This window comes from Heterocephalus glaber, unplaced genomic scaffold (genome assembly GCF_053883595.1).
Source record: "Heterocephalus glaber isolate CG9 unplaced genomic scaffold, H.glaber_assembly_v1.0 deba00001743, whole genome shotgun sequence".
In the NCBI taxonomy this organism is placed as follows: Eukaryota; Metazoa; Chordata; class Mammalia; order Rodentia; family Bathyergidae; genus Heterocephalus; species Heterocephalus glaber.
Window position 1 is genome coordinate 3,807,012 of NW_028258449.1, and position 13,212 is coordinate 3,820,223.

At 38.8% G+C, this 13,212-nt stretch overlaps 1 protein-coding gene across 16 annotated transcripts in view; it reads right to left on the reverse strand.

The window, feature by feature from the left end:
• Als2 (alsin Rho guanine nucleotide exchange factor ALS2) overlaps positions 1–13,212 on the reverse strand; it is a 96,541-nt gene that overhangs the window by 43,826 nt on the left and 39,503 nt on the right. For 15 of the 16 annotated variants that reach the window (XM_004872278.4, XM_004872277.4, XM_087200395.1 and 12 more), the window contains 3 exons: positions 11,808–11,988; positions 9,150–9,215; positions 1,616–1,778 (listed from right to left, as the gene is read on the reverse strand). In XM_004872278.4, coding sequence (XP_004872335.2) covers positions 1,616–1,778; positions 9,150–9,215; positions 11,808–11,988 — 410 coding nt within the window. The remainder of the gene's footprint in view (positions 1–1,615; positions 1,779–9,149; positions 9,216–11,807; positions 11,989–13,212) is intronic. The other variant, XM_087200396.1, reaches the window with a different exon arrangement.

Consider the following 13,212-nt stretch of genomic DNA (forward strand, 5'->3'; position numbering starts at 1 on the left):
ATGCTTCTGTAACACTGGAGACTGGGCATTCAAAAGTACTAAGCTATACAGATCTTCCAAATATTGGATATATTTGTACAGAATCAAAAATCAACATTATCATGTGTTTCATCAGAAAGAGGGTTACATATTGTGAGATTGTCAGGCTCACAGTGGTAGACTCATGACTCCCAACATTTTAATTTCTGCTTTTAAAAATTCAGATTTTACCACTGGCAACAGATAATACCTGCTGTTCTTGAAATGACAGAGTCATTTACTTAAATTTGAGAAAGCACCTGTCAATATCCAAATGTGAGTAACCGCAGTTTTTCTGTCCCTCGTAATGTTTATTCAAGTTTAAAAACACAGGCCTCAACTCAATCACAACTGTGTTTTTCCTTGAGAAATATCACACATGGGTATGCAGCGGAACTGTGTTACAGGGCCTCCCCATTTCAGCACAGAGTACCTTAAAAAGACATACACTCAACTACTAACACCCTGACGTTAGTAATTTCTTTAGCTTCGTTATGAATGTTCTTCAGGGAAATTGGCACTTTGCGCTTTGGCTTTTAGCTGCAAGTACAAGGCTAGTACTGCCTTGGTTCCTGCTAAGGAGCCAGCAGTTTTACTCGCCTTTACTTCCCTTTACTTCCGCACTGTCAGTGCAAATAACAACATGGAGGACAAGGTCTCAATATTGTTGTGAAAATAGTTGAGACCTTGTGAATCCCAACAGTGTCTCTGGAACCCCTAGCATTCTGAAAACCAATCTCTGAGAACCAATTACCAGAAAAGGATAACCGCTGAGTGAGCAGATGGTAAGACAGACAGCTGGGTGTGGTGGTGCAGGCCTGTAATGCCAGCACTCAGGAGGCTGAAGCAGGAGGGTCACTGTGAGTTCTAGGCCAGATTGGACTAAATAATTGGTTACTTGCTGGTTCAAACCTGTTCAGTGAAAACAAGATCTGTTTGGGCTAAAATTGAAAGCAGACTGGGCTGGGGATTTAGCTCAGAGGTTCTGCTACCTGCCTCACAAGCGCAACGTCCCACATTCAATCCCCATCCCACATTCAATCCCCGGTACCAAAAAAACAAACAAACAAAAAAAATGAAATCAGGCTAAAGAAAAGAACTATGAGATCACAGGAGGATCTAATGTAGGAGTCACTCTGGGACCCGAAATCTGTCTAGATAAGGAGATAAAGGCCAAGATTTAAAAGATTTTAAGGAACTTAGGAGTCATTATGGTTTCTTTAGAGCCCTTCAGAGTGGAAACAAAATGAAATCACACATTTTAGTACAATCTCAAAGATGAGGGTCTCAGCACCAGCTCAGGATCAACTACTGAATGAGCAGCAGTCAAAACAGGGTCTCGACTTTTAGACATTTCATAAAATGAATATAGACAATCTGGATAAAGTCCTAAAAGGAAACTGAATCCACAGCAAAGAAAACTAGATTTGCCTAATCATACTTTCCTTTTTTACTGAAGGAAAAGAAATTTAATCAGATATATATAATATTAAGTTAGTGAAATTAGTGAAATTCTAGATTTTATGGTGGCTTTATCCAAACAAAATATGATTCCTGGCTTCCCAAGTATCCAAAGCAGGTACATGTGGGAACTTACCACTTCAAAACAAGTAGCAAGCTTTAGCAAAACTTTTGCATAATTATGAAGGCGTCTGATTGGCAAGAAAAAAAGAGTATTCAATATTTCCATCAACTGAGTGTTTTCATCATTCACGTCTGACAGATCTTGCAACAGCTCTTGATTTTTATTTAGGAAATCACTGAAAAGTAAAGCGAAAAATATTCAGTTAATCATTTTGATATTGATAATATATGTATAATACTGCATAGAAAATTTCACTAGACAAAATGTTTTTCAGGCTATACCTTTTTAGGTATAAAAAGAGAAGATAAATACAAGATTGAGATAATTTCTCTAGCTATAAGATAGGAATTTTGAAAGTATAAAACATAGCAAATTGTAGCAATAGCAACTCTAATAGAAATGGACACAAATAGAAACACAGATTTGTGCCTTAAATTCTAGGAAACCAATCATGCATCCCACAGTTTCAGGGAAAAATCAGACCAAATGAACCATTACCTATTATTTTCAAGTCAAAAGTCAAAGGGATAAATGGCAGTTCTAATTGCTCTAATTAGTTGTGCTAAACAGAAATAGGAAAAAAAGGCAAAGCTCTTCGCTTCAGAATTAGTATATATATTCACATACTTCTAAATTCTTCCTTTGTCTCTTCAGTTGTTGATTACCTAGTAAGAGTTTATTACAGGAGGTGGGGTGGGGGGGAAATCCCTGCAGGAAACGGCACTACAATTAATGAGACACAGTAAAGCAAATATATGTGAAGATTTTAATAGAGATCTTCAAAAATATTTCAACTGAAGTCAAAATTTAGCCATATAAGGGCTGGGGATTTAAGCTCAGTGGTTTTGCTGCCCGTTGTGCAAGCGCGAGGACCCGAGTTCGATCCCCGGTACCCCCCCCCCCAATTTAGCCTTGTGTTCTGTTTTTATCAATTCATTATTAAAAATTTATGCAAATATTAAGGCTGATTGGTAACTCACTCAGATTATGTTCATCAGGCCAGCACACTTAGAAGGTTTGTAAAGAAGTAAGAACTGGTAAACAGAATAATCATGTCTCTTAATGAGTGATAATTATGTACCAGGCTCTGCCCTCAGTACAGTACTTTATAGACAGACTACAAATCTCAGCTACAAGGCCTCAAGTAGGATGCAGTGTCACACAAGACTGTAAGACAAGAACAAGTCACTCTATAATCTCTTAGAGAACTATGGAGTAAGGACACATTTAAGCCAGAAATTGCGAAATACTCTCGGAAAGCTATATAAAAAGTCATAACAATTTGCAGGAACTAAAAAGTTGAATGTCACAGATCTGATTGTTTCACACTACAGTTTAGAGTTCCTGGGAACTGGCCGGGGATTTAGCTCAGTGGTCCCGTCGCCTGCCTAGGGTTCTTGGGAACATGGTCCAAACTTCTGCTTTATGCTTAGCTTGTGTCCACATTGCTTCCCTGTGCTGCTGCAGGGGTCTGCCGAAGACACTTGCACAGCGCCCCAGAAGAGCTCTGCTCTGAGCGGCTCCCGATGGGTTGAGGCAGGACACGGACAGCACATACACCTTTGTGCTCATTTTCTCCTGGATGTCCAGACCCTGTCCATACTACTGCAGAAATATCCCAACTCTGCAAGCCCCATTACATTTCACATCTCAGTCAGGCTCTTGCTTACGGACTTCTTTAAAAGGAGTCCCATCCAGAGATTTAGCTCTGTGGTTCCATCGCCTGCCTCGCAAGTGCAAAAAGGTCCCGAGTTCAATACTCAGTATCAAACAAACAAAAAAGGAGTTCCAGTATGTTCTCAGAAAACCTGAACCAGAGACTCTACTCGGCTTATCTTCGCTTGGGAGCTTTGACTCTAATTGGAGCAATATTGTTTTTTTCTTACACAACTACATATGCATTTTCACTCAGATTTTACTTGGCTATTTGTGGTATTGGGGATTGAATCCAGAGCCTTTGTTCTGAGTTACATCCTTACCCCTTAAAATTTTTTTAAATTTTTAGACAGGGTCTCCCTAAGCTGCCCAGGTGGACTCGAACTTGTGAACCCCCTGCCTCAGCCTCCTTGAGTGCTGGGATTACGGGAATGTGCCACTATGCCCAGCTTACTCAGATTTTCAAAATAAAAAATATATTAAAAGGTAGAAACAACTCAAGTGTTTCTCAACAGATGAGTCGATATATGTGGTATATACAAACAAAGGGATATTATTCAGCCACAAAATGGAATGAAACTTTGATATATAATTCATTATATATTTAAATTTTATTCTTAAATAAACCATACCCAGAAGGACAAATATGATTCCACTTCAGTAAGGTACCTAAAATAGGCACCTTGGGTTGTTTCGTAGTAAATAAGCATTTCTGATTGGGAAATTAATTCCTTTCCATTAATCTCTACAGGGTCTAAGAACATGCAGCTTTCTCTTCCTGGGCCACTGTAGGAGACCTGATCCCCAGGCTCGGCCCCAGCACCACATGGAGCCCTGTGCTCAGGGGCAGAGGGATTTCTGTAGTTGATAGGAAGTAGAATAGAGGTTACCAGAGTCTTGAGGGAGAGGGTACTGGGCAGTTATTGTTTAGTGAGTGCACAGTTTCTGATGGGTACAGCGACTAAGTTAGACAGTGAGTACACATAGTAGTAATGGTAACACAATGTTATGAGTGTATTTGATCCTGCTGAATTGTTCACATATGAAGTACTCTGATACATGTTTTACCATAATTAAGGAAAAAAGCCTGAATAATGATCAAACCACCAGCTACATGATGAACCAGTTGAGTAATGACAGTCTGAGCACTATCATCCGGCTTAGTTACTTTTTCTTGTTGTTGTGACAAAATATTTGACACCTAAAGTTAAAGGAGGAAAGGTTTATTTAGCTCACAGTCTGTAGAGGTTTCAGTACATAATCGGCTGGTTCCAAGGCAGGGTAGCATGGCACAGGGGCATCACAGAGGAGAAACAGTCCACGGCAGGCAGAAGACAACAAAGCAGCAAAGTAGCAAGTAGCAAGTGACAAGCGACCAGCAATGACAACAGCAGTCCTCTTGCTGTCCATTATATTTTATCCAGATTACCTGCCTTAGGGTGGGTAGCATTCATATCCTTAATTCTAGCATCGCACCATTAAACTATCCCAGCATTACATACTGTAGATCCAGCCACCTCCAAAAAGCCCCACCTATGATTGCATTTGGGGAGAACATCTAGATACAAGCCATATGGCTGCCACACTGAGCTTAAAGGTCTTCAAACTTTTCTCTTTTTTTAAAATTTTTTGAGACAGGGTCTCACTGTGTAGTCCAGGCTGGCCTTGAACACATGGCGATCTTTTTGCCTCTGCCTCCCAAGTGCTGAGATTACAGGTGTGCACCACCATGCCTAGCCTATTTTCTTTTAAAATAAAATCTTCAGAATAATTTTAAATATTGACTTTGTAAATTAAAACTGAAAAAAGTTATCACTGCTACTTTTAATCATGAAAAACTTGAACAAACATGAACTACCACATGGAAAATGCTTCCCAAGTCCAGAAAGGATGTAACATCTGCTGCCATAGCTCAGGTTCACCCACTGTTCATTAATTGCTTCTCATGTGCTCAGGATCTGGGGCTTGGTACTGTGCAAGACGTGAGTGGTGTTCACATGTCAACTCATTTGGCTGGATCTGAAGGAGTCAGGTCAGTTCTTGTGTACTGTAAACTTAACCGAAATACCTCTGGGAAATAAACAATAGAGCCAATATGTGCAGGTATGGTGGCGCTAGCCAGTAATTCTAGCTACTTGAGAGGCTGGGTATAGAGGACCACAAATTCAAGGCCAGCCTTGGAAACTCAGCAAGCATTGTCTCAAATTAAAAAATAAAAAGGGGCTGAGGACTTAGCTCAGTGGTGAAGTGCTTGCCTAACATGAGTGAGGCTCTGGGCTCAATCCCCAGTACCAAAGGGAAAAGCACCGGGTGTGGTAGTGCATGCTTACAGTCCCAGCATGAGGGAAGGTGAGGCAGGCAGATCCTTGGTTCCAGGCCAGCTTGGATTACATATCAAAACCCAGGCTCCAAAACAGAGAAAGCCAAATACTGTACCAGAGCCAGCAATTACCATGATCTTCGAAGAGACCCAGAGGCCTCCCATTCAAATCACCACAAAAGCCAGGCCTGGTGGTGCACACCTGTAACCCCAGCACTCAGGAGGCTGAGGCAGGTGGACCATTAAGTTTGAGGCCAACGTGGGCAATATAGTGAGTTCAAGACCCACTTGCACTGCACAGCAAGACCCTGTCTCAAAATAAATAAACCAAAAAGTAAAATAAAATAAATCACCACAAACCTCCAAGTTACACATTCTCCTCCAATTAAATCTGGTTTTCTTCAAGTATTATTATTTGCAAAAGTAAACTAACCAATGTTCTTTCTACTTTAATTATTAATTTGGCTGCAACCATTTTTTCCCTACTTTTTCGGAGTCATGATTCATTACTTTACCAATGCTAAAGGTTAAATAAACTATTTTGTCACTATAACAAACAATTTATAAGTAATAAATAAAAATCAGTAATCCCAACAAATGTAAACATGTGAAAGCCAGAAGCTCTTAGCTGGGTAAAACAACAAAATTAAGACCACTTATTTGCTATTTAAGACAAATATACAAAACCAGTAGAATACTGTGCAGAATGTGGGACAGTAAGAGAATAGATCACGTACCAAACAATACAGGAAAGGGATTTTGAAGTTTCCATATAAGGTTAAAGATATAACACATCTGAATTTGTCATTAAAAATGATGGCCAAACCTTTAGAGTTTGGAAATGAAAAAGCCTATGACACGAGTCAAAAACAATTTGTAATAAATATTACCAAAAATATTTAGACCTGAATGACAATAAAAACAAAATATCTCACCCAGTCATGGTGGTGTATGCCTATAATCTCAACACTACTGGGAGGCTAAGGCAGGAAAATAGTTCAGTCATCCTAGGCTCCACAGCTAATTTAAGGCCAGCCTGGATTATACACAGCAAGACACTGTTTCAAAATGAAACAAAAAACAACAAAAAAATCCAACAACAACAGAAAACCTCACCAAAATGCATAAGATTATAGCTAATACAATGAGATGAAAATCTATAGCCTTAAAATACTATATTAGAAAAATTAAAAGACTGAAAACAAAGCACTAAATTTAATGAAGTTAGAGATTTACAAGGAAAGTAGAAGTAAATAAAGAGCAGAAATTAATGAAATAAAAAACAAGGAAAGAAAGGATCAGCCAAACTTAATCTTTAAAAAGATTAATAAAAAAGGGGTGAACTCGGGCCAGGGATTTTAGCTCAGTGGTTCCAGTGCCTGCCTCGCAAGCGCAAGGTCCCAAGTTCGATCCCCAGTACCAAAAAAAAGCGGTGAACTGCTGACAAGACAGATCAGGATGAAAATAAATAAATAAAGGCCCAATTAAATAATAATAGCAATGAAAAGCAAGGCAAACAAATACAGTTATTATGAAGATGAAAACATCTTTAAAAAATGCTTTGAACATTTTGTCAAATCTGAAAACAAGGACAAAATAAACAATTTTCCAAGGTAATATGAGTGACTAAAGCCATCAACAAACATCTGAACATATCAACTCATTAAAGAAACCAGATTGATAATTCAAAAACTCCCCACAGGAAATATCCTCATTGAAGTCCATGCATCTTTTTAATAGATGGATTCTAGTCAAATCCTCAAAATACAGATAATCCCTATCTCACAGGGACTATTTCAGAAAATAGAAAAGGAGAGAAAGTTCTCCAACTGATTTTATAATTGCTAGTGCAATCTTTTAACCAAAATTGCCCAAGTTCACCCTCACATAGATGAAAAGTATTTAAACATTACCAAACTGAATTCAGCAATGTATTAAAAAACTAGCACATAAAGACCACTGGATTTACTTTGGGAACTCAAGGGTGTTTAACTTTACAGAAGTCAATTCTTAGTCTAGGAATGTAGCTAATGGTACAGTACTTGCCAAGTGTGTGCCAGGCCCTTTGATCCCCAGCACCACAAAGGGGACAAAAAAAAAGAATTTCCCTCCAACTTTTAAGAAGTGGAGGTTTTTGGGGGTTTTTTTTTTTTGGTACCGGGGATTGAACTCAGGACCTTGTGCTTGCAAGGTAGGCTCAGTGCCACTGAACTAAATCCCCAGCCCCAGAATTGGAGTTTTTTAATCCTAAAAATGATATCTACTAAAACTTTGCAGCAGTGATGGTGAACCTGCAACTCAAAACCCACTTATTTATTGAAAAGTGCTAACACTTTGTGTGCTGTTATCCAATGCTCCGCTGGTGGGGCGATGCTGGGGTGACTTGGCCCACGTGCCAACACAGGGCTCCGCATATCCCTGGCAGCATGAGAGCCACAGGTTCACCACCACTGCTACAGTAACCAACTTTATTGGTGAAAACTAAAAGTATATCCTTCAAATCCAGAAATGAAATAAAGATGATAATATTCCTGTAAGAATAAAAGCACACATGGCAAAATATTAACATCTATTAAATGTGGGTGGTGAGTATTTTTTAAAACTTGCCTTTATTGCTACACAACCACTTGCTGAGAAACTATACAGTAAGAAGTACCTGCCACATACAAGGGGGCCTTTATACTCTTTATCCAGAAGCTACACACAATTACTTTATATTCATCAACGCCCACTTTTTCATAACCATCACATTGTTTCTCATTAATGGAAGAGAGAACCTTCGCATTTGTTAGATGAAAAAAAATTAGGCATTCTGGGGTAAAGGGAGTTATCCAAAGTTTCAGGGAAAAAAGTGGTGAGACACTAAAGCAGCAATAGATCCTGTGCCTTTTAATTCAGTGTTTTTCAATAGCCTATTCTAAACTGGGCATAGTGCTGCACACCTCTAATTCCAGCTACCTGGGAGGCTGAGGCAGGAGTCCCAAGTTCAGGCCAGCATGGGTAACTTAGCAAGACTATCTCAAAATTTTAAAAGGGTGGGCCGGGGATTTAGCTCAGTGGTACTGCGCCTGCCTGGCAAGCACAAAGTCCTGAGTTCAATCCCTGGTACCATAAATAAACAAATTAATTAATTAAAATAAAAAGGGTAGCCACTGCCTGTAATCCCAGCACTTGGGAGGCTAAGCCAGGAGGACAGCTGTGAGTTAGAGACCAGCATGGTTACATAGTAGGTTCAAGGTCAGCATGAAATACATGGCAAGCCCCTGTTTTTAAACAAACAAACACAATTTTAAAAGAGCTGAGGAGGTAGCTTAGTGGTAGAGCACTTGCCTAGCATGTACAAGGTCCTAAGTTCAGTCCATGGTACTTAAAAAAAAAAAAAACTCATTAATTCTAATGCTAATCAAGTGCTAATACTTTCTGTCCTCTTTAAGAATGAGTTAATAAGTCTAATTTGATTTACTGGTCAAATGGCCAAGTCAAAGCTTTCCCTGGGCACTCAAAAACAAACACTAGAAAACATGATCTTTGGCTGTTAGAGAGGTAGCTGGAAAGTATGTATGTGCTTACATGGCAGGCTTAGCAAGAAGCTGGAATCCTCCCATAACCAGGAAATTTGTAATTGATGTGCAATACCTTAAGCAAAAAAGAAAACACATATACATTAGGGGCAAAACATAAACTATTTCTTGAGTTTTCAAGCAAGTATTTGGAATAGATACTACTTAAAATCTCATCAATGGGTTTCTGAACTTTTGTGATGTCAATATTCACAAACTGTAAAGGACTGAAGAGCAGGTTGTAGGACAATAATAATGCTGTGAGGGTAATGCTATTTTAATAAAGATTCTAATATAAAAAGAAACTCTTGCCAGGTGTGATGGTTCACGCCTATAATCCCAGCACTAGGGAGGCTGAGGTAGGAGGACTGTCATGGGTTTGAGGCCAGCCCAAAGCTGTGCAGACAATGCTAGAATTCACTTGGCAGTTAGTACTGAGTTACCTAAGTAACAAACTGCAGGAAAAAATCATTAACATGACTGAATTTTTAATGAAAATTTAATTTTCACTTCAGGTTTCCCAATTATGTCTTCAGAAAATGAGTATTAGACAGTAAGAAAATAGGTAAAAAGAGGTTGAATGAGAAACTATTAGAAAATGTTGATTAAATACTGACAAACTGCTAGGGAACAACTGTGGATAATATGATTTGAGCAAGTTACACTTCCTCCATACTCCTGGGCCAGCAAATGAAATCAATATGTTTTTCAAGAGAAAGGAAATTTTTACTAAAAATAGCCCAAGGGGATGTGGACTTGGAAAAATAGTTATAGTGGTGAATTTTAGATGATAAATACTTTACCACTCTTAAAATAACTTTAAAAAATTCATAGTATAAGTCTATTTTTATTTGCTCTATCTATAGGACTAAAATATGTTAAAAAGTAGTTCCAGGGGAAAGGAAAGGGAATGGAATTTATACGAGAAAATGAAAAAAATGGAAACAAAGTCTATGTAAATAGGGAGGGGTGGAGGGGTTGAAGGTAGGGCAGGGGAGGGGGAAAATAAGAACCAAGAGAGATTATGTAAAGAACGGTACAAATTCCCAATGATGAATGTCATCATATTGTATACCTAAAACGTACCAATAAAATTAATTTTTTAAAAAAAGTAGTTCCAGATACCAAACAGAACCATGTTCAAGCATAAGGCCTAAAGTGTGAGAGGTGAAAAGTGAAACAGGCATTTTTAGGTAAACGTAGTTAAAAGAAAGATAATTATACTGAAATCTTCACAAACAGAAGCCAATTTTAAAAAGTAACTTAGAATCAGATCCTATTATTATGTTCCATGTCTGAAAGATAATGAGCTTAAAAATTCAAACAAAGGTATTTCTTCTCAGGCAATAGCTTCAAATATACTGTTTGCTTAGAACTGAAATTATACACATCTATCTGCACACGCACAGGTCTGCATGGGAAACATTCAGATGACCCACAGGCGTGATTTCTAGTGGTGGGGTTAAGAGCAACTTTATCCTTTTGATTATCTTTTTTTGCACAGTTTTCAAAAAGAAACACACATTGGGCAGGGGATTTAGCTCAGTGGTTCCACCGCCTGCGTCAAAAGCGCAAGGTCTTGAGTTTGATCCCCACTACCAAAAAAAAAAAAAGGGGGGAATTAGCTCAGTGGGACCACGGCTGCCTGACAAGCACAAGGTACTGAGTTTGATCCCTGGTACCACAAAAAATAAAAAGAAAGAAACACACATTATGTTACAAATAACCTAAATGAAACAAAGACAGGACAGAACTTTTCCCCAGCTCACCCGCCTGCCCCGACTTGGGCTCTGTCTGCAGCTGGCCCTTAGTGGGTGTTCACTGAGTGAATCACCAAGGTTTGAGTGAATGAAGAACCAAACTGATACATAATTAGACCAACAGCATAACCTACTCTGCATTAAAATAACAAATTGGATCATAATATCAAATTACAAATTAAAAAAGAAATATTATAAGTTAAATTTCCAATATACTTTGATATTTTACTTAAACATAAAAAGAACCTTGGATAACTATTCTAGATTTTATTAAGAAAATATTCTTATGTTAAATGTAGTTAAGCCTTTTAAATTCTTCGTTTGCACAAGAGTAAAAACAGCTCCATACTTAGCTGACCTTCAAATAATTTATATATTAATTTCCTCAAATTTTAGCACAATTCATGTAAATAAACAAAATAACCAGACTTATTATAGTACATATAGTAAATTACACTCTCAGCCAGGTTTGGTGGCACATATGTATAATTCCAGCACTCTGGGAGGCTGAGGCAGGGGCTCAAGTCCAACCTGAGCAACCTGGTGACCTAGTGAGATTCTGCCTAAAAACTAAAACTAGTAAAAGGTCTAGAGATGCACCTCAGTGCAAATACCCTAGGTTCAATCTCCAGTACCACAAATAAAACAAAACAACAAAACACTTATCAGTCACCTTGTTGCAATATAGAAGGAAAGATGAGAATTCATTATTTTTAAACCATTTTTTTCTTAAAGAAAATTGCATTTTAGCAATATAGAACTATAGTTGGCTTAAGATTAAAATACTGCTTTTCAGTCTCTATTACTTTACATCCCTGTCCCTAATCTAGTCCCTTCTGATTAAGGAGCTGCTCTCCTTGGCAGAATAACCCTGCGGAGACTGAACATGAACGGGGCTGGATACTTGCTCTGTGTGACTATCCAAGAAGAGACTCGCATGTTTCAGGATGACCAGATTCCCAGCTTCCTTTGTGCCCTGAAGGAAGCTGCTCAGGGAGGCTCCGTGCTGACCAGTCAGGTAACACAGCTTGCTGAGCTGGCTTGCAACCTCCTGCAAGAGCTGCACTGCAGTCACAGGGCCCAGATTCTCTGCAACAAAATGACAGTGAAGACAGAAAGACTGCAGACTTTCTTCTGATCCCATGACCAAGATTCTGAGTTTCCCTTTTCTAAGAATACTTACTTGATATGTTGAGAAGTTCTCTCATCTATAGAAGTCAAATATAATTACAGAAAATGTTACAGAATCCAGTCTCCCATGAAATTTGTTAAAAGTGCATTCACAGGGGGGCTGGGGATTTAGTTCAGTGGTACCGCGCCTGCCTCACAAGTGCCAGGCCCTGAGTTCAATCCCAGTACCACAAAACACAAAACAAACAAACAAAAAAAGTGCATTCACAGGAACTTTGTAATTTTGACACAGTAAGTCTGGTGTTAAGATTCCATGATAGATATTTAAACAGTAAGTTTTACAGGTGATTTTTAAAGATCAGCAAAATTCTGGAACCACAAAGGTAACCAACAATCCTCAAATTTTCAAAATAATCTGAAACCAAGACAAAGGAAGTAATGACTAGTAAAACTAGTTAAATTAATATGTAGAGTTATATCTTGGCTGTTTTCAACATCTGTACTGACTTCCGTTCTACCTGGCCCTTGGGGAAACCCAGCTCTTCTGTGTACAGGGTGCACCCCAAACATCAGGTGGCCTAGATTGCTCTTGCCTTTTCTCAGCTCAAAGTTCCTCTTTGCTAGGATTCCTTCCCAAGCAATAAGGCTGACGAGTGGACTGGTAAGGCCAACAGAGATTCATGTCAGGGACAAGCAGGCACCCCTTTCCTTCCACAGCAATCCAGAAAGCTTCCTTCATAGGTTGCTTGTTTCCCTTGTTCAAGGCCTAGGGGCTAGGCCACTCAGAGGAGAATTTATAGAACAAGGGCTCTACAACACTTAAAAAAGCAAAAGATATTTTAAAAATAAGAGTGCCAGGGCCAAGGATTTAGCTCAGTGGTTTCACCTCCTGCTGCGCAAGAGCAAGGACCCGGGTTTGATACCCGGTACCAAAAAAACAAAACAAAAAACAAAAATAAGAGTGCCAGGAGTAGTGGCACACACCTGTAAAGCCAACACTCAGGAGACTGAGGCAGGAGGATCACTGCAAGTTCAATGCCAGCCTAAGCTACATAGCGAAATGCTGTCTCAAAAACAATTATTAAAAAAAAAATCAATCAATCAATAATAATAATAATAATAAAAGCCAACAAGCCAAGCATGGTGGTACACTTGGGAGCCTGAGGCAGGAGAATTGCTGCA